We start from the raw sequence: 18,097 nt of genomic DNA, 5'->3' as shown, positions 1-18,097 counted from the left end.
TTCCCTGAACTACAAGGAAAGAGTGACCTCTTCTCCCCGAAACTACCCTCAGGCAGTCTGTGCGTTTTATATAGAATGCATCAAATACGGGCAAAGACAACTTGCTCAATTCCCAAGTGTCCTTCAGTAAAACAGAACTCTTCATGGTTTCTCCAGATTCTCCTGACATCTGATCAGGACCTTTCTGCTTCTCATGTGAAAGCAATGAGTGGCTCATTAGGTGTCTGCAACACGTGTGGCTCATTAGGTGTCTGAAGCACTGCAGTACCTTGAGGCGGCTCTGAGAGAAGATGTCCAGCACCTCTGGACGTAGCTGGTCACGGTTTTTATTAAGGAACTTGTGGACCTGCAGAGGCAAAGTGTGGTTTAATGCACCAGGCAGACAGGCAAACACCCCTCTTACACACACCTTGACTGGGGCCATGGAGCTGGAAAGGGGGAACAAGGGGAAAGCCCTGGAGAATGAAGCTGGCTCTTCCTGCTGCCACCAAGAGTGAAGGGGACAATGACTTCTGCTTTTAGGAGGGATTGCTCCTCTTCCCTTCACATTGCCCAGCAGGCTTTGACCTCTCACTTCTTTTCAGCAGCAATAGCTTTCCTGGACTTCCAGGACCCTGGGACACGCAGTGCAGGCTATTGTGTCACTGAGGTCAATAACTATCTTACTTCTGCCCAGAGGCAGCTAAGTTGCTTCTCCTGATAAGAATCTCCTAATTTGTGATAAACTGATGCTCTAGAGGGATGTGGAGTTACTAAGGGAGTGTTTTGGTCACAGGACTGGGAGCTGGTCCATCAGGACACCCACAGCTTGTCTCCAAGCTGGGCTATTGCTCCAGCTGCTCCGAGCCCCTGCCAGCTCACCTGGTAGGTGACAGGGCCTGCATAGTGCTTCACAGTGAACACTGGCAAGGGCAGCTTGGGCTTGGTGTACCAGGGGCTGTTTCCATGATGGTAGTGACACTTTTGGAGGAAAGTGTGGTCTGTGGCCTGTAAAGGAGATGACAAATATTCCCTGCTGCTGCAACGTATTCAACAGACTGAAAAGCTGCTGTTAAACCAAAGGAAAAACCATCTAATATTGGTGCAGACACAGCAGCTGTTCAGTCTGGATAACAACTTCACCATAATCATCCTGTGAAAGGGATTACACGAGGGGCCAAGAGCTTCTCACCTGAGTCAGTGATGTCTGGTCATCCAGGATACACAAGATGCCATGAGGTTTTGCAGTGAGGAAATCGAGGCACGACTCGCTGTACATCTTGGAAATAGGAATCCAAGCTAACTGCTCTTGGCTGTATTCCTCCTGCATGTTAAAGACCAAATCCAGCCATGTTAACAAGAGGGATTTGGTTCGTTCATCAGGAAGTTGGTGTTCCACTGCTCTTGGGAACTTGCCTAGAATTATCTGGTTCTGTCTTATGAAACTTCTTCTAAGGCCACTAATGATTGTCCTAATTTAAGAGAGGAAGGCTGCTAAGCAGAGTGGTAAAGTGAACTGTAAAAAGCAACAAACCTGATAAATACACTTTCATCCCCAGTATATAAGTGGTACATAAAATGCTCCAAAGAAGCCAAACAGGCTTTAAAAGTAGTGGCTGAGGTCCTGGATCCTTCACCCTGACCAACTCACTTCTAAAACCTGCAAAAGGGAGCAATGCACTAACAAACTCTCATTCTCTTAATTTTACCTTAATTTACCACAGAACTAGTAAAAGATATTAAATAGGCTCTTTGGACTGGAATTCCATGGATACTGCTTAAGAGGACCAGGTCCATTCAGCTTCCTATTCACTGCTAAAGGACCCTCTCCAGCTGAGAACACCTCAGCTCATTCCGTCTGTGCTACCTTAACATGTTGTGGGGGTTCCACTGAGTTCCATTTACCTCTTCCTGGGCAATGACAGTCTGACTGAAAAACTGCTGGAGGTGCTCGTTGGCAAAGTTGATGCAGAGCTGCTCCAAGCTGTTCAACCCGAGATCCTGCAAAGATGAAAAAGGATAATCCTTTCCAACACCCAGCCCAGCCACGGACCTGTGGCTTCCTGTAAATGCTGCACAGCCTCAGCTGGTGCTGAGCTGAGCTGCTGGTTCAGGCAGCTGGTTCTGATCAGTGTGAATGAACCCCAAAAGTTCAAATCATCTTCTGTCTGGTCTGCAAGCTCTCAGCCTGATTTATTGACTAGGCTGAACAGCAAGAGGCAAGACAAGATGTGAAGGAGCATGAAGAAGAAGAGATCTCTTGGCTGCACAGCCCCACCTACATATTGCATTGTTCTCATCATTCCTTGAGACACAGATTTTAACAGGAGTCCTAAGTAAAAAAGTCAGAGGCGTTGATGAGCACTCACAGCCCAGACCACAGCAAAAGAACAGGCAAAGTAACCTCAAAACCATGTATGTCCACAATTCCCACGGCACAGTCTGATTCCCAGGGAGCCAACCACTCGTTGATCCTCAGCAGCAGCCACTCAAAAAGCAGGTAGTACAGAGTCTTGGCAATGGAGTCCCTGAGAGGGAGAGGGCAGTAAAACCAATTACTGCAAAGACTCTTGGGAGCATCTCACCAACCCAGGCAACAGCAGAAGTCACCTGGCATCGATGGCTCCTTCTACAGACAGAGGGGTGAAGATCCGATCATAAGATGTCACCTGGATACATAAAGAGCCAGAATTTACTGTTATTAACTCACAAATACACCTTTTTTTTTCTTTCTTTCTTTTTTTTTTTTTTTTTAAATCCACAGGGAAAACAACCCAACTAATAAATTGATTGTTTGGTTTTTTTTCCTATTTGGCCTGAGAATTTACCCAGGTATCAAAGGCAAAAGTAAGCCAAAAATTTTGCTGCCACATTTCTGGGGGTGACTCAGCTGGCCAAACTGATAAGCTTGAAGCCACCTCATGTCAGCAAAGAGACTTCCTGGATGTGAGTTCTGGCATCTTTACAGAGCTGCTTTGAGGGATTCAGCTCATTCTAACCATTTTACTTGTCCTGTTCCCTCCCAGATTTTGGGCCTTCTAAGGTGGTGGTCCTTCTGTTGACAGAGCATTGGACATCCTGTGCTTCAGGATGAATAAGAAATCACCAAGAAAGTACTCACAGTGACACGGTGAGTGACAGCACTTTGCAGGAAATCTGCTGAGACACACAACAAATTGGCCACAATCTGGATCTCAGTGTCACTGGCAACAGCAGCGTGTTCATAAGATTCTTTCTGAATAAAAGAGAACAACAGATTCATCTGTGGATGGGATACAAGTCCCACTGTATCAATATTCTCAACAGCACCTCAGCTGCACAGAGCTGGTCACAACAAAAAACAACCCGGGTAAGACATCGGGTTTATTTTGGCTCCTCAAAGAGCCACTTAAGCTCTAATGACCTTCGCTTGCCTCCCATTTCTGTCCCTGTCTAGGTCAGTCCAGAGCCCAACATAAAAAGAACAGAATAGTCTTCAAAAGATGTCATCTTCAGTCAGGAATAATGTCCCAGGTCCCATCACGTGGGATAACAGCAACGTTCAGCACACATAACCCACTCCCAAGCTGCCGAGGGTGAAGTACCTCGCAGGAGGTAAAGCAGATGTTCCCCAGCTGCAGAATGGCAGCCAGGACAGCCCAGGTGGAGTTCAGCTGGTCCTCAGAGAGGCAGATCCCCTCCAGAGCTTGCACCAAGACCAGAAAGTCCTGACTGTCCTCCTTCCCCAGGATGTCACATGCTCTGCCCTGAGAGGAAAGGGACAGATAATCCTGATCAGCCCCTTTTGCCCCAGGCTGGAGCTGAGCCACCAGTAGCAAACTTCAGAGTAGTTCAGTGTCTTAAGAACTGGAGGAATCTGAAATAAAAAGACCAAAGGCACCACTAGTAGGAGCTCAGCATTTGTGATGGACCAGTTTCTCTTCTCTCTGGAGTTCTTGAGAGTGAGATCTCTCTTGCCCTCACATGCCAAGTTTCTGTTATGGTTCCAGCACAAGCACCCCAGCTCCCCCTTGCCCACTGTTGGGGTGCAGCTTGAGAGAAGAAGGGATGCCAGAATCAACTCCAAATAAGTCATGGCAGAATCACCACCCCAGATTGTACCAGGGCCTAATGTGTCAAGGCAAATGGGGATCTGTGCACCCAGAGAGCCACCCTGTGTTACAGCCTGTCTCATCTCTGCCTCAGAGCTTCACTACAACACGGCCTTATCATGTTTCTGCTTCTTGAGCTTATCTCTACAGGACACTCCCAACAACAGCCCTAAAGCTCACAGAAATCCTGGGTCGGGCTGGGGGGGACTGTGGAACCTGTTTGTGTACAAGGGCATTCCTTGATCAAAGTTTCAAGCTACTCTCAGATTTTAATGAGACAAGGATGAGGTCCAGGCAGCCCCTGGGCCAAGACCAAGATCCAGGAGAGATTTTGTCAGTCTCTGCAAACTTCTTTGTGCATAATCTGATCTTTTTTCCTTTCTTTCTCTGTAGCCGACCGAGACATTCCTGTTAACTATCACCTTGAAGCGTTTGGTTTGCAACGCTTTGCCAGTTAGGAACGTCACCCGTCAAGGGATGGGCCCCTAATTGCCCTCCATCCTTGAGTCATTATTGGTACTTGTCCATTCCTTGCCTGAAGGCAAGATGATAGCAATCAGCATCGAGGATTCCTCACAGGACCACAGCTGCTGTGAAGAGCTGCTGCTCCCACCTGGGAAAGCTGACTCACAGGGCTGAAATAGGAAAGATTTCTTGCTACCTCTGTGAACTCCTTGAGTGTGGAAAACAAAACAAAAAAAACCCCCAACAAACAAGCAAATGAAACAAACAACCTCCCAAAACGCGATCAGACAAAACCAAAACTTGTTCCAAGATATAAGCAAACATAAACTTGAAATAAGCAAACATAAACTTGACATAAGCAAACATAAACTTGACATAAGCAAACAATTTTCCAACTTAAATAACTGTACATTTCAGAGGTTCAAAATTTGCACCCGTTGACTCAGGCAACGAAGCAAGTTTTTTGCAGTAGGTAGAAAGAAATACCCCCTGTTCTTTGCAGTCCCACAATAAACTGTAAATGCAAGGAAAGGAAACGAGGAAAGGATTTTTTCACCACACGATGGAGCCATGGGTTTACACAATGACTCCTTTTTAAAATGTTTTGCTTAGGAGCAGAAGGGCCCTGAAAGGTGAGAAAAGAATCACGGAAAAGGTATTGCTTCTTTGGTCATGTATGGGAAGGAACAGAGCAGACTTTAGCATGTCCTTTGAAGCACACATTAGCAGGGAAGCAAAGTTAGTAAGTGTCTCACTACCCAAACAGAAGTGATGTCTGGGCCATTTCACTGCATCAGCTGCTGCAGAGCATCCTCAGCTCACTCACCTGATTCAGGTAAAAGTAAGACTCTGCCTCTTGCAAGTACATCTCCTCCTTCTGCTCCACGGGCAGCCCAGCCAGCAGCTCATAAAACACGTGGTAGTTCCTCTCACCATGGGCCTGACAGGGGACACATTCATAGAGTTGACTCATGTCCAGCTCCAAACCCCTACAGAATACACTCAAAGAGCAGGACACAGACTCTGAAGTCAGCAAGACAAGGCCAGAACCATTTAATTTGAAAAGTTTTCAGGTTTTCTCGTTGACACCTTAGGAACATTCTATCTAAGAGCAGTCCTTTTCACACAGCTACAATATTTGACCTTTTCCACACTCCAGAGATAAAGAAAAATGAGTTGAGGAAAGATTTAACTCTCAGTAATCCCTAATAAATGGCTTCATTCAAGCTGTTTGAGACAGAGAGACCTTCTATTTTATCCAAATAAAATAAGTGATCACCCTGTGCTACACAGAGGGGACATATTTCTTGTTCTCTTGAAATGGGAGTTTAAGATTAAATACCAATAAGGGAGAGAGGGAGTCACTGGTCCTCACCTGAAATACCACTCGGGACTTCTCCAGCAGGTACTGGGAGATGGATGTTCCCACCACGACACTACTGAGCATAAGACAACAACAGCTTCTGTCAGAGGCAGGAACAGGTTTTCTGCAGATCACTGTCTCTGTAGATAAGAATGATCTAAGGGGTGTAGTCTACATGAATTTCCAAAATATTTTGACAAAGGTGTGGGACTTTCAGGGAAACCAAGCAACCACAGCATGAGGGAAGGTCCTGACATAGGAGTAAAGGAGAATCCTGTTAACAGTGTGAGGCAACCATTAGAATTCCACAAAGTGTCTGTGCCTGACCAGTGAGTGTAACTGAGGGTTTGATAAATGACCCAAAAGAGCAGCTGAACAACAAGGTGACAAAGCTTCCTGTTTGTATGAAATGATTCAAGGCAGTGAAGATAAAAGCCAACTGTCAATAAATGCGGACAGACCTTAGAGTACAGAGTGAGTGGGCAAGAAAATGACACATGAAATCCACTGTAGATAAATGTAAAGTGATGGATGCAGGCCCAGCTTCACACATAAACACACAGCCTCCAAATTAACCACTGCTCCCTAGGACTGAGACCTGAGGGTTATGGCAGACAGTTACATGGGAGAGTCAGCTCAGTGCTTGGCAACAGCCAGAAAACAACCCGAGCAAACAAACCAAACACAGAGGTTAGAAAGGAGGCAGGTTCAAAACAGAAAGGTGTTTTTCACAGAACTGGTTAGACCTGTGGAACACTTGTCAAAGGCTGTTGCAGATGCCTGAAGTTTGTATGAGTCCAAGAGGAAACTGGAAAACCTCAAGAGACTCGGCAAAACTCCTGGGCTGCTGCAAATGGTCAAGAGCTCACAGAGTGTTAGAGAAAAGTGTTGTATGTATTTGGCCTGTTCTTGTCTCAGTCAGAGCTTGTGGCCCATGTTGGGGACACCACACTGTATTAGGTGGCTTCTTGGTATAACCAGTTCAGCCATCCTTGTGTTCTTAATTTAACACTCATCTTGAGAAGCAAGATCTGTTCTTTTGTGGAGGAAACCTGAGGGCAAAATAGGGGTGTAAACTCACCCTCTTCCTACCCTGATGATAACAGGAGTGAAGGGGAGGGAGGGTTATTGCCTGAGCCCCAAGCACTGCTCAACCTTTCCTCACCCAGGCACCCCTCAGCAGTGGAAGGAAACACCCACAGTGTTTCTTCAACTCACTGTCGCAGGTGGACATTCAGAAGCTTTCCAAACCGGCTTGAGTTGTCGTTGAGGATGGTTCTGGCATTTCCAAAACTCTCCAGGATGGGTAGGACATGGCAGGGCTTGAAAAAAAGAGGGAGACGACACTTCAGTAGCAACCACAGGTTTTTAAAATGAACGGGGCTTAAGTAACTATTAGTTTATAAATCTAAGAAAAATGGGACTTCAGTGATATAATTCTTGTCTGGATAAAAAGTCTCTTTTTAAATGTATCTTGGGATCATTATCTCTAGCCAGCGGCAAATTGCTCTGTGAGCTCTTTATGATCTTTCACTTTCCTTCTGCTCTGTGTTTGTTCAGATTCACCTCCCAGACTCTGATATAAGCTCTGTAGGGCAGGTATCATCTCTCTGTTCAAACAGATACACCACTCTAGACAGCACCAGACCTCAAGGATATTAATATACAAAACTACAAATACACCAGCTCTCCTCATGTCTTTATGGGAGCTTCACCTTGAACCACAAGCCATCCAAAGTCCAGCTCAGCTGAACAGGAATAAAGAAATAACATCAGCCTGGTCTCTCTCCTCTCTTTGGTTTCTTTTCCTTGCCCAACCACCACAGCATCCAGCCAACCTCTGCTATCTCTTACCTGTCTGATCCTGTGGCTATCTGATCTCTGGTACAGCAGGGTCAGGTATTGCACAATTGCTTTGGCAGCTTCTGTTTTACCTGATCCACTGTGTCCACTGGAGGAACAAGAGGTAAGGAAGCTGGTATCAAAATAGAGTTACTTAATCTAGACACATCAGAGCTCAGTTACAGCAAACCAGTGGGGTTGTACTGATTTACAACTGAAGATCTATCACCTATTGCTTGAAACACTGAGACAACTTGACAAAGTGGTCCCAGATAAGATTCCACTGTGGAATGCCAAATGCCTTCTCTTCCACTCCTCTGAACTGATGTGAAACAAAAATCCACCTTATTCGGGTTCTCTACTGAAAGCCCTCACACAAGAGCCAGAATGATCAACTTAAAAAGATGAAAGTTTTACATAAAGAAATTAGCAGGCCTTTGGGAAAGTACCTAATTTCCTACCTGATGATGACACACTGCTCCTGCCCTGACGACTGGGACAGTGTGTAGGCCATTTCTGCTATGGCAAAGACGTGTCTGCATGGACAGAAAGAAAACCTCCATTAACTGACCTCACATTTCTACCTCACAAACACAGCACCAAAAGGTTACTCATCAGGGGTCTACATTAGACACAGGTCCAAGCAACTACAGCTTTGCCAAATGGGTTGTTTGCTTCCTGTGACATTCATCCTGCTCTATCACACAACTGGAGGAACATAAAATACGCTCTGGAGCGCAAATGGAACAGGGTTTAGGGAGTTATTCGAGAAAGAGGAACATACGGGGCATTTTTTGAGAGAGTCCCCTGATGGTACTGGGTAGCCACATCTTCAGAATAGATACTGAGGTCTTTGAAAGGATTCACAGAAACCAAAATTTGCCCAATGTAAGTCTAGGACAAAAAAAAGAAAGGGGAAAAAAGTCTGGTGGCTTCTTCAAATTTTCTGAATGAGGAATGCAACTGAACACATATATTAGTACAAAGATTTAAATGCCCTTTAAAAGAATACTGTCTATTCTGACTATACTGCCATCTTATCCAGGGCACAGTTTTTCAGTGTCATTTTCAAAGCTCTGTCATTAATAATTTGGGATAAGTGAGCACTCACTGGTCTGTGGTCATCTTCTCTGGCCACTGTCTATTCTCCCAGCTCCACATGAAATTACAGGCACAGGTTTGAACATCTGAGCCAGTAAGTGAAAAAAAGAGAATACTTAGCCATCCAGAACTAGATCTGGACTGCAACACTGTGAAATGTTTGCAGAAACTTCTCAAGATCCGCAAGTTTTTACTCAGAACTGCTTTGCTAAAGTAGGAGAGCCTCACCAGGAGCAGCTGAGGCTAAAATGGAACCCAAGTATACTCACAGGATGCCAGTGAATAGCAAAATTACAGAAAGCTCTTAAACTTCCCAATTTTACCCCCAATATTTCATGTTATCTGCTTTCTGAGCAAAAGCTGTGTATCCTTTTTATCACTTTAATGAATGAGCTCTTGAGCTACTTGGTGCACTATTAAAGCTTGATGGAATAATATCAATAATTTTCTCTTACAGCTCATTGTTCAGAATGAAAAAGTACTGAAGAAAACCAAACCAAACCCCACCACCCACAGTTTATCTCATACATAAATGAGATTGCGGTGGAACCTCTTCTTCAGGCACAGCAGGACTGAGCTCTCAGAGACTTCCCTACAAATAGAAGAAAGGACTGGTCAGATATAAGCTTCACTTGCATGTGTTAATAGTAGCCTTACTCAGCTATGATATGCATCAAATTAATTCTGTTTCCTCCCATGGTAGCCCAAGATCTATAATGTGCTTTCTGTTGTTGAGCCAGCTTTGAAGGATAACAATCAATCCCCCGTGACCTGAACTAGTGCAGAATGGTACTGAGGACACATACTCCAGTCTGGTTAGATCTTCAATCTCCTCAACTTCTGCACGGGGGTCTTCACACCTGTACACCTGAAATGCACAGACACATTACTGACAATCAGGAGAAGTTCAGTTTCGTTCTAGTACCGGAGACAGCACCTGTACCTGTTTCTGCATGAACTCCAGCTCTAGCACGTCGTCAGTGACATCTTCTGCCTCCCACTGCTCCTCGCAGACCTTCCTCACGCGGCTGCTGGCCAGCTGTGGGTCCCTGTAGGTGGCCCACTTGCTCAGGTTCTCGATGGTCAGGCGTGGCAGCAGCAACTCCGAGTTCAGCCACGCTGCAGGGTCACAGCCCTGGGCCTGCTGCTGAGACCAGTGAACACCGGGCGTGACCACGGACCCTGCAGTCTGGAGGACACCCGAGCCTACTTTGACATCCACCTCACTGGAATAATCTGATGTCCATGTTGGATCCTCTTCATGCAGAAGGAAGCCCTGTTTGCTGTTTCTCTGGCTTTGACCCACCAAAGATCTGGGAAGGTCACATTTGAATCTGCTACCCTGTTGCACAGGTGTGACAGATCTTCTGTCTGATAGAGATCTCAGTTTTTCTAGGGAACAACGCTTCCCAGAGCCCCTGGATAAGGACTTTTTAGCCTTAACCAAGCTGTGGACTCTGGGGAATACTACAGCAAATTTGGCATCAGTAGCATTGCTCTTCTCCTCATCCAAGCATGGAGAGGAACTGCTTCCATGAAGAGGGGAATCACTAGAAGGCAAATCAACGTGTCCCACTTCCTCTGCCATTTTAGGACTGCTTTTGCCCTCCAATAATGGAGGAGAAGATTCCTTGTCCCTCGGCTCAGCCCTCCCCAGCTGTCCAGCTGCACCAGGGAAGGCTTTGCCCGACCGACCAACCCACCCAGCAGTGCTTAGAAGCCGGATTGCCATTTTACTTCTGAATCCAAAAGGCTTGCTGCTCTTCTTCCTCTTCCCAAACTTCTTCAAGAGCCATCTTGAAATACCAATTGCACGTGACACGCTCAGCAGACGAGCTTTCAGCCTTGATTTCTTGGCAGGTTTTTGCCCAAGCCAGCTGGTGACTTTTCTAAAAGTAGAATGAGTGTGCAAGTGCTTGGATCCTTTCCAATCATGCCCATGTTCTGTTTCAGAAGGTGCCTCTGCAAGCACTTCTTCTGCTTTCTCTTCTTTTGCCTCTGAAGTCTGGCCCGAACTCAGTTTAACTTTTCCAGTAACTTTTCCAGCTTTCTTCTTCTTTCCAAGGAGCTGCTTATCAGATGATTTTTTAACAATCATGGAGCAGCTTGAAGTATTTAATCTTTTCTCTCCAAAACTTCGAGTTATGTCAGGTTCTTTTTGTTTACTGAGGGTTTCTAGAGTCATGGATTTTGAACAGATGCTTTCAACATTTTTCAGGTCTGAGTTGGTTCCCAAAGCCATCTGGACAGGATTCGGTTTACAGCTTGGTAATAGTTTGGTCTCAGCATTTTTATGCTTCTTTTTCAGACTAAGAGGGATTTGGGATTGAGAACTTTTCTTCGTGAGCATCGTTGCTGCGAGTTCCTGCTTGCTGCAGTCTGGTGAACTGTCCCTCTGTCCATGTGCTACCTCTTCACCTTGTTCTGCAATCTCACACCTCCCAGACTTCTCCCTCAGAGTCCTCTGCTGTTTGGAGAGCAAAGGGCTGTCTTCCAGCACACTGCCTTCATTGTTCACCATCTCCTCCTGTTCAGATCCTTGATGTACTTTGCTAAGTCCAACATGGAGTTTTGCTTTCACAGCACTTGGCAGGGTTTTTGTTGCATTTTCCTTTCCTTCATCAGTGGTCTCTTCAGTTCTGTTCTCCCCAGCGCTACCAGAATTTATATGTCCCTCTTTGGATATATCTTGAACTCTGTCATTTTCTAGTATATTTTCCTTGTCTACTTCATTATTTTCTCTGTTCTTAAGACTCTTAACTTGGAATTCTGAAATGTTTACCTCATCATCTGCCCCACTGTCCTCAGCTAGAACACATTTTGGTTGTGTCAGCATGTCGTCTTGCTTCTTCATCTTCTCCTCTGCTTCCAATCCTGCACATTCAGTGCCTTCATCCTCAGATTCAATTTTTCCATCTGTGGTTTCCTGCTCCCTTTCAGGTTCAATAGATGCTTCATTGCTTTCATCAACCAATTCCTTGTAGCCTTTGCCTTCAGTCACAGGAGGACCTTCGAGCACAGCTTCTTTCTCACTGTTGCCATCTTCCTCTTCTGAACTGCTCCTCTCTTCTGAACTACCCTTCTCTTCTGAAGAACTACTCTTCTCTTCTGAACTGCTCTTCTCTTCTGAAGAGCTGCCCTTCTCTTCTGAACTGCTCTTCTCTGAAGAGCTGCTCTTCTCTTCACTGCTGGAACTGCTGCCCACTACAGTCTCTTTTGTACCCATTTCTTGGGTCCCATGGCCTTCACTGCTGGAGTCAGAGCAGGAGTTACCTGAGGTTTCCAGGAAATTTTCTTCTTCACTTTCAGTGATGACAATCCTGGCATATTTTTCAACTTTCTTTTTCCCAGTCCTCTCACCTTTTCCCTGTGCTGTACTGCCTTGGGGTTGAGGACTTGACTTCTGCCCAGAAGCCTCCTTAAAGCCATGTTTCCCTCTGTGCTTTCCCCTGGGGTTCTGCGCCTTCTCTGGTGGGTTCTGCTTCCGAAAAGAGCCTTCAGCACTTTGCTCTGCAATTGCCTTTATAGACTCCAACTCAGTGACTTTCCCCCTGACACCAACACGCTTACCACACTTCTTTTTAGAACTGTGTTTCTTGCTGTTTGTGGTGGATTTACCCTCCTTGTCACCGCTCTCCTCACTTTCCTGCCCTGATGTCCTTTCCTGTTGCTTGCAGACCTTTTGTTTTTTCCCCTCCAACCTGGACATGACCCGTTCTCCATGTTTTCTTCCCAGACCAGATTCACTTTTATCATTTCTCTTGTAGGCTCTTTTTCCCTGGAATAACTTTTTTTGGCCATTTTCTTTGCTTCCCTGAAGCCTCTCCAGACTCTGGATTTTTAAGGGCTCTTCTTCAAGGGTGTCACCTTGTCCAGGCAGTGACTCTTTGCCCTTCAGTTGCCCTCTACTCTCCCCTTCCCTCTGCCTCCCACAGGGGATCTTTGAGTCTCCTGGGGAGCTCATGTTTTTCTCACAATTCAACACTTTCTCTTTTCCAGCCCTTTTCTGCCGAGTCTTGGATCGGGAAGGAGGCATTTCTCCAGCGTTCAGGAGTGTGTGAGGGCTTATCTCAATTCACCTATGAAAGGAAACATTGTGCATTTTGCTGTGAAATCAGCTACAAAGGGAGGCCAGATCTTCCTAAGCGCTAATTTACCTTGTTTCTATAGAGCCAAATGTCTGCAGAACCTCACCTGTGCCAAACTGACTGTTCTATTCCAGGTTAAGCTCTGGTTTATTTTGTCATGAATCACCCTGATTTTCTTTTTTTTTTTGTTAAGACTCTTGCCACAGGCAACTGTCCATGATTTTCTACAGTTGACAAAAATTTGGCCACACTGCAGTTTAAGAAATAATGATTATTTTGTTTCAGGTTTTGCTTCACTTTTGCTTTTACAGTACACAGGCTACAAGCCCAAAAGAGTTCTGGACAAGGTTTGTTGAAACTTGCTTCCATCCACAGGCATCTCCCCGCCCTAAAGGGGATGGGGAAAGAGCACACAGTCAAGATTGCTATTCAGCAAGCTTTAAAGCTTTAAATCTTTGCAGGTGCTATGAAGTCTGACAAGGACTGAGAATTTTTAGCATTTAGTACCTCAGGAAGGCAGCCTACTCTGCTGGAAGGAAATGCAACCATTCTCCAGAACATCTAATGACCTGCTTGCAGACTGAAACTTGTCCAAGCATCCTTAAAAGTCATTGAAATAAATTTTTTGAAAAGGCCATTGAAAAATACATTCCATTACTCTGAGAGCAAACCAGCAAGAAACAACTGTGTGAATCAAAGTTTGCCTCACCTCAGTCACTCCAAGGAGGGCAGCAAAACCCCATTTCAGATTTACACAGTCCAGGAAGGCTGATGCTCCAAAAAAAAAAAAGCCCACTTGGTGTGTGTAAGCCACATGGTCTTATTGCAAATGTTGGGAGGGGGGTTTCTGTACTACCCATTTTGTACTCTTCTGTACGACAGAACAATCTGCAGTGGGGAACACACAGCATCTCCCTTTTCCCCACCTGCAACTCTGACACTGAAGCAAAAAGCTGCTGCCCTGAAAGCAGTTACATACAGTTGAGAGTTCCTCAACAGTGTCTTTAGGGTTCCCTCTAAACTTACTTTTTTACTCTGGTCTAGAGTTAAAACATCTCAGACACGTATGTTGCACAGTGCAGAGTTCATCTCTTAACACCAAATCCTCTTCCATCCCTCTCTTTGAACAGAACTCTCTGAAATACGTAGGTGTCTGGTCACCTTATTTCAGCCCTCCTCCTCCCCCCCACTTAATACCCCAATATTAGTGGCCTAGATCTCTAAATCCTGCAAAAAGACTTTTGTTGCTGAGATTAATGGCAGCTGAATTAGGCCCTAAATCCTCAGTACAGAATAGTTGTTAATATTCTGTTCTCTTGGGGGCTTAAAGTTGATACAGCTTCTCTACAGTGCCAAAAGCAGGAGAAAATAATAAAAGTCTGCTTTTATGTGCTGTTGCTAGATAGTCATGTGTCTGGAGAGCTAAAGCCTTCCACAAAACAAAAATGCTGCAATTCTTGGATGATGGGGAAGGTCAGGAACACAGCCCAAATTTGTAGGGAGCTTGGACTGAGGACTTTGGTTTGACTCGCTGTAAAGACAGGACCCCAGACTGAACCTAGGTTAGAAAGTGAAAAACTAGAGTTCACAATTCTTCTGAGACAGGGTTTTAGAGCAGATTGGTTTGTAACACCACTGTTATTACTGGGAATGGGAAGATGAATCACTGCTTATATAAACAATTCCTTTGACATCAGACCTGCTCTGATTAACTGCCCTGGACCATCTGGAGCAGGTGAAAGATCCTGCTCATCAGTTTTTCAGCACCCCTCACTAACACCAACTTCATCTAAATCACCACAGGAAAAAGAACAATATGATTTCATTCTTCCTTTTCAGAAGAAATAACTTACATCAGAGAAAAAGAGAACCTCAGTGCTGTTAAGAAACAGAGCATGAATCTATAGATAAAAAGAGCAAAAAGCTCATGCTGCTATTTTCAGATCAGTAGGGAATTGTCCCGTCTTCCCTAAACACAGTGGTTTCTCCCAACTCACACAGAGGAAAAGTACAATGATGAATCTTAAAGGGACATACTTGGAACTTAATTCTTAGGTTTCTATTTTCATTCACCTGTAGAAATTGCTCAAAGTCCTTCTTTTATCACTCTGCAAACAGTAATTTTTGCAACGTACCTACATTGTCCGCCCTGATTCCGTTGAATCCCCAGTATTATAGGTCACATCCATGTAATGGTAACATATTCCTTCTCCTGTGCCTTGTTTCCATGCAGCCCAGAGTCTGTTCCAGCCTCCTTGCAAGCCTTCCCAGCTGTGGAGTCTGACATGGATTCTGGCTGGGCTGCGTCCCAACAGCAGATGATTACAGGTATATGGAAGGAAAGTGGCATTAATTATTCAAGCTTTCTCGTGGTACCTTTGAACTTTTCAACCAGCAACATCACCAGCTGGTTGGCAGAGTTTGGGATAAAAGAAGAGGTGGGATTTCACCTAGGCAAGAGGCAGGTTCAGATGTGGTATGATGAGGTGCATCCCCAAAGACAGACTGACAAGGAGAGGTCAATTCCAATACCAAAACACATCTGCTATAATATAGGCAAGAGACTCCCAGACAAGGCACAGTGAATACTACCTTGAAACAAGCTTAGGCCAGTAAAAGGGATTAAATCATAGGCCCCTTTCTTCTGTATCCCTGGAGTTTTATTCTAGGGAGCCAAGCACGGATAGCTCAGCCCCTGCTCCCTTCTCCTTGCCAATACCAAGCTCTCTGCTGACAACAGGAAAGTAGTTTCCAGCTCGGCACTGAAAAGACAGCAAAACTGGCACCATTTTTGCCCTCATTATGCCTAAATCTCAGTCCAAATCAAGCAGAATGACTAAATCTCCTTTCAGCTCGAGTTTCCAAATAAAGCTGTTCTCCCCTTGCTTGCAGACAGGTCGGGGTTACTCACAGCAGGTGATGGTGTCCCTGCAGTGCTGCTGGCTAAGTCAGTGGTGGGTTTCCCCTGCCTAGGTTGCTCTCAAGAAACCAGATAAGAGAGCAAACACAAATGCACAGTCTGGTCTGTACATGCAGCCTCCCCCTGCGCTCACCAGGCTGCAAAGGGACAACACAGCCAGTGCAGATTTAACTACTCCGAGGATGTCCCTTGTTCTTTAAGGTTTCCCTCTCCCAAAAAGCCTTTCCAGAGACGGTGGAGATTAAACAAGACAAACTCAGGTGTGGCCGGCCAGCAGAACAAGTGACCCAAACATAAAATGTGATGAGTGCTGTTAAGATAAGATTTCAGACGTTCAGCAGCTTTAGTTTGGGTGGGACCTGTTTGTCTATCTCCTTCCAAGAGCCCGTGGCTGCTACGTACTGTACCTTGAGGGCTCCTTCACCAAGAAGCCAAGATAAAACCCGGGGGTTGAGCTGGAGAACTTAAACACTGCACCTAAGCTTTTCCTCACTGGATGGTTCACTTCTCTTAGTTAACTCTTTCATCCTGTTCTTTTATGAACTGTTTACGAAAAACTCTCTGCAGAGAGGAGACCTCTCCTGTAAAGCCCAGAATTACTGATGCCATCTGGATCATTAATTCCTTAAGGACTCTTGGGAAAAAGCCCCTGGGGTTTTTAGCTCTAAGCTTTTAATGTGGGTATGGCAGGGAGGAGAAGCTGCTCTGAAAAATCCAACTCCTCACAGCTCCTGAGGAGAAAGTGGCTCTAACAAATGCCATTATCAGCTGGAGCCTCTTCAAGGCTCTGCATAGCCCAGGCAGAACCAGAGCCCTCTGCTTCTTTGATTTCTTTGATTTGTCAGAAGTCTCAGATGTCAGATTGGGTTTTGCCCAGGGATGGCCAAGATGAAGCCACTGATCATGTTCACTTTCTTATCAGACTCCTGTCTGCTCTGAGCTACAGTGAGATGAGGAAGGCTGAATCTCTGCTGTGCAGACAATCCCTCCCCACCTCAATCTCAAGCCTGAGCCTCAGCACCCCTAACCTGAATTCTCTGCACACACTGAACACTACATTTGTTTGCCTTTTAAATTGATCCTGGCATGATGCTGTCAGGGAAAGGGAGATAATCACCAGGAAAGATGAAACCCTTCCAGATTTCAGCAGACTGGACAGTGGAGTTTCCCGAAGATTCCTTCATTTATGCAAAATATCAGTTCCTTTCATCTAGTATTGAGCCACTACGATTTTAAAATGTTATTTGAGAGTGATAACACATCAGACCCAGCTTTTCACCGTAAATTCCTCTGAAGTCAATCACATAAAATAAAAGCACTTGATGCTATTGCAGAAAAGAGATACGAAAAGATAACTCAATTTTTTTAAATTACTAAATCACATGAATAAAAGAGCAGAAACTGGTTGTGATTGATCAGAAAAAAAAAAGACACTTTGCATAAATTCACAACCACCTTGTTTGTTTGGTAGTGGTTCGGATAAGGAGACTGGTCAAAGTTGTTCTTAGGAACATCTGTCTTTACGATTAAACTTGCATAAATGTATAAATGGGGTCTCCTCTTGGTTTCATTCTATTCAAGTAGAATTGACACTCCAGTCAGGACCCTGCAGCCTGTAAGACTGGTTTAAAAATATCTTCCTCTTTTTTGCATTTTCTCCCCACCCCAGTTGTCTTGCATTAATATAAAATATCTCCACTGTTGTTTCCATATCATATCATATGCTGCCTCATTTTGACAGAAAACATTCTCCCTTGAGCCTGTACCCCAGGCTACTGAGAGAGAATTCCTGACCTCTCATTCCTGACCTCTCACTGTTTCAAACTGGTGAGGCCTCTGCTCTTTTCCTCCAGCTATTTTAAGATGAGCTAGAAGGTCTCCAAGGGCCTCTTCCCCGGCAATAACCTGAGGAAGCCAAATAAAGTATTTATGATTGCAAGGGGAAACCAAAACAATTACGTTACACAGGTTTGAAAACAGCCTCCTTAAATATTTCAGGAGCACTTTGTTGCCCGATTGTCTGCCGTTCAGCGGGGCTGGATGATCCTGTTACACTGGGAGGCAGCGCCCCACGGCCCCAGCCTAGGGGTCAGCCAGAGCCACAGCCCAGCTGTGCAGACGGTGTCACACCCCTCTGAAGGGATGGACTCGGTCCGAGTCTGAGCCCAAGGACTCTTCACTGTGCTAAGACACGGCTCAGACTTCCCCCTAATCCCCTGACTGACCTCTGTGGTGAGTGTCTAGAAAG

At 45.2% G+C, this 18,097-nt stretch overlaps 1 protein-coding gene across 1 annotated transcript in view; it reads right to left on the bottom strand.

Annotated features, from left to right (window-relative positions):
* Positions 1-12,550, bottom strand: part of MYO15B (myosin XVB) — a 41,278-nt gene extending 28,728 nt beyond the window's left edge. Inside the window, exons 1-16 of the mRNA XM_027654233.1 lie at positions 9,785-12,550; positions 9,648-9,709; positions 9,370-9,433; positions 8,525-8,634; positions 8,202-8,276; positions 7,753-7,873; positions 7,117-7,220; positions 5,911-5,974; positions 3,564-3,725; positions 3,101-3,214; positions 2,590-2,648; positions 2,384-2,507; positions 1,885-1,980; positions 1,172-1,303; positions 862-987; positions 269-346 (exon numbers count right to left, since the gene is read on the bottom strand). Coding sequence (XP_027510034.1) covers positions 269-346; positions 862-987; positions 1,172-1,303; positions 1,885-1,980; positions 2,384-2,507; positions 2,590-2,648; positions 3,101-3,214; positions 3,564-3,725; positions 5,911-5,974; positions 7,117-7,220; positions 7,753-7,873; positions 8,202-8,276; positions 8,525-8,634; positions 9,370-9,433; positions 9,648-9,709; positions 9,785-12,550 — 4,257 coding nt within the window. The remainder of the gene's footprint in view (positions 1-268; positions 347-861; positions 988-1,171; positions 1,304-1,884; positions 1,981-2,383; positions 2,508-2,589; positions 2,649-3,100; positions 3,215-3,563; positions 3,726-5,910; positions 5,975-7,116; positions 7,221-7,752; positions 7,874-8,201; positions 8,277-8,524; positions 8,635-9,369; positions 9,434-9,647; positions 9,710-9,784) is intronic.
* Positions 12,551-18,097: the final 5,547 nt, after the last annotated feature.

Source organism: Corapipo altera, unplaced genomic scaffold (assembly GCF_003945725.1).
Source record: "Corapipo altera isolate COAL_440 unplaced genomic scaffold, ASM394572v1 343, whole genome shotgun sequence".
NCBI lineage: Eukaryota > Metazoa > Chordata > Aves > Passeriformes > Pipridae > Corapipo > Corapipo altera.
Note: the sequence above shows the minus strand (reverse complement) of the source record. Positions and strands in the feature narration are given on the sequence as shown.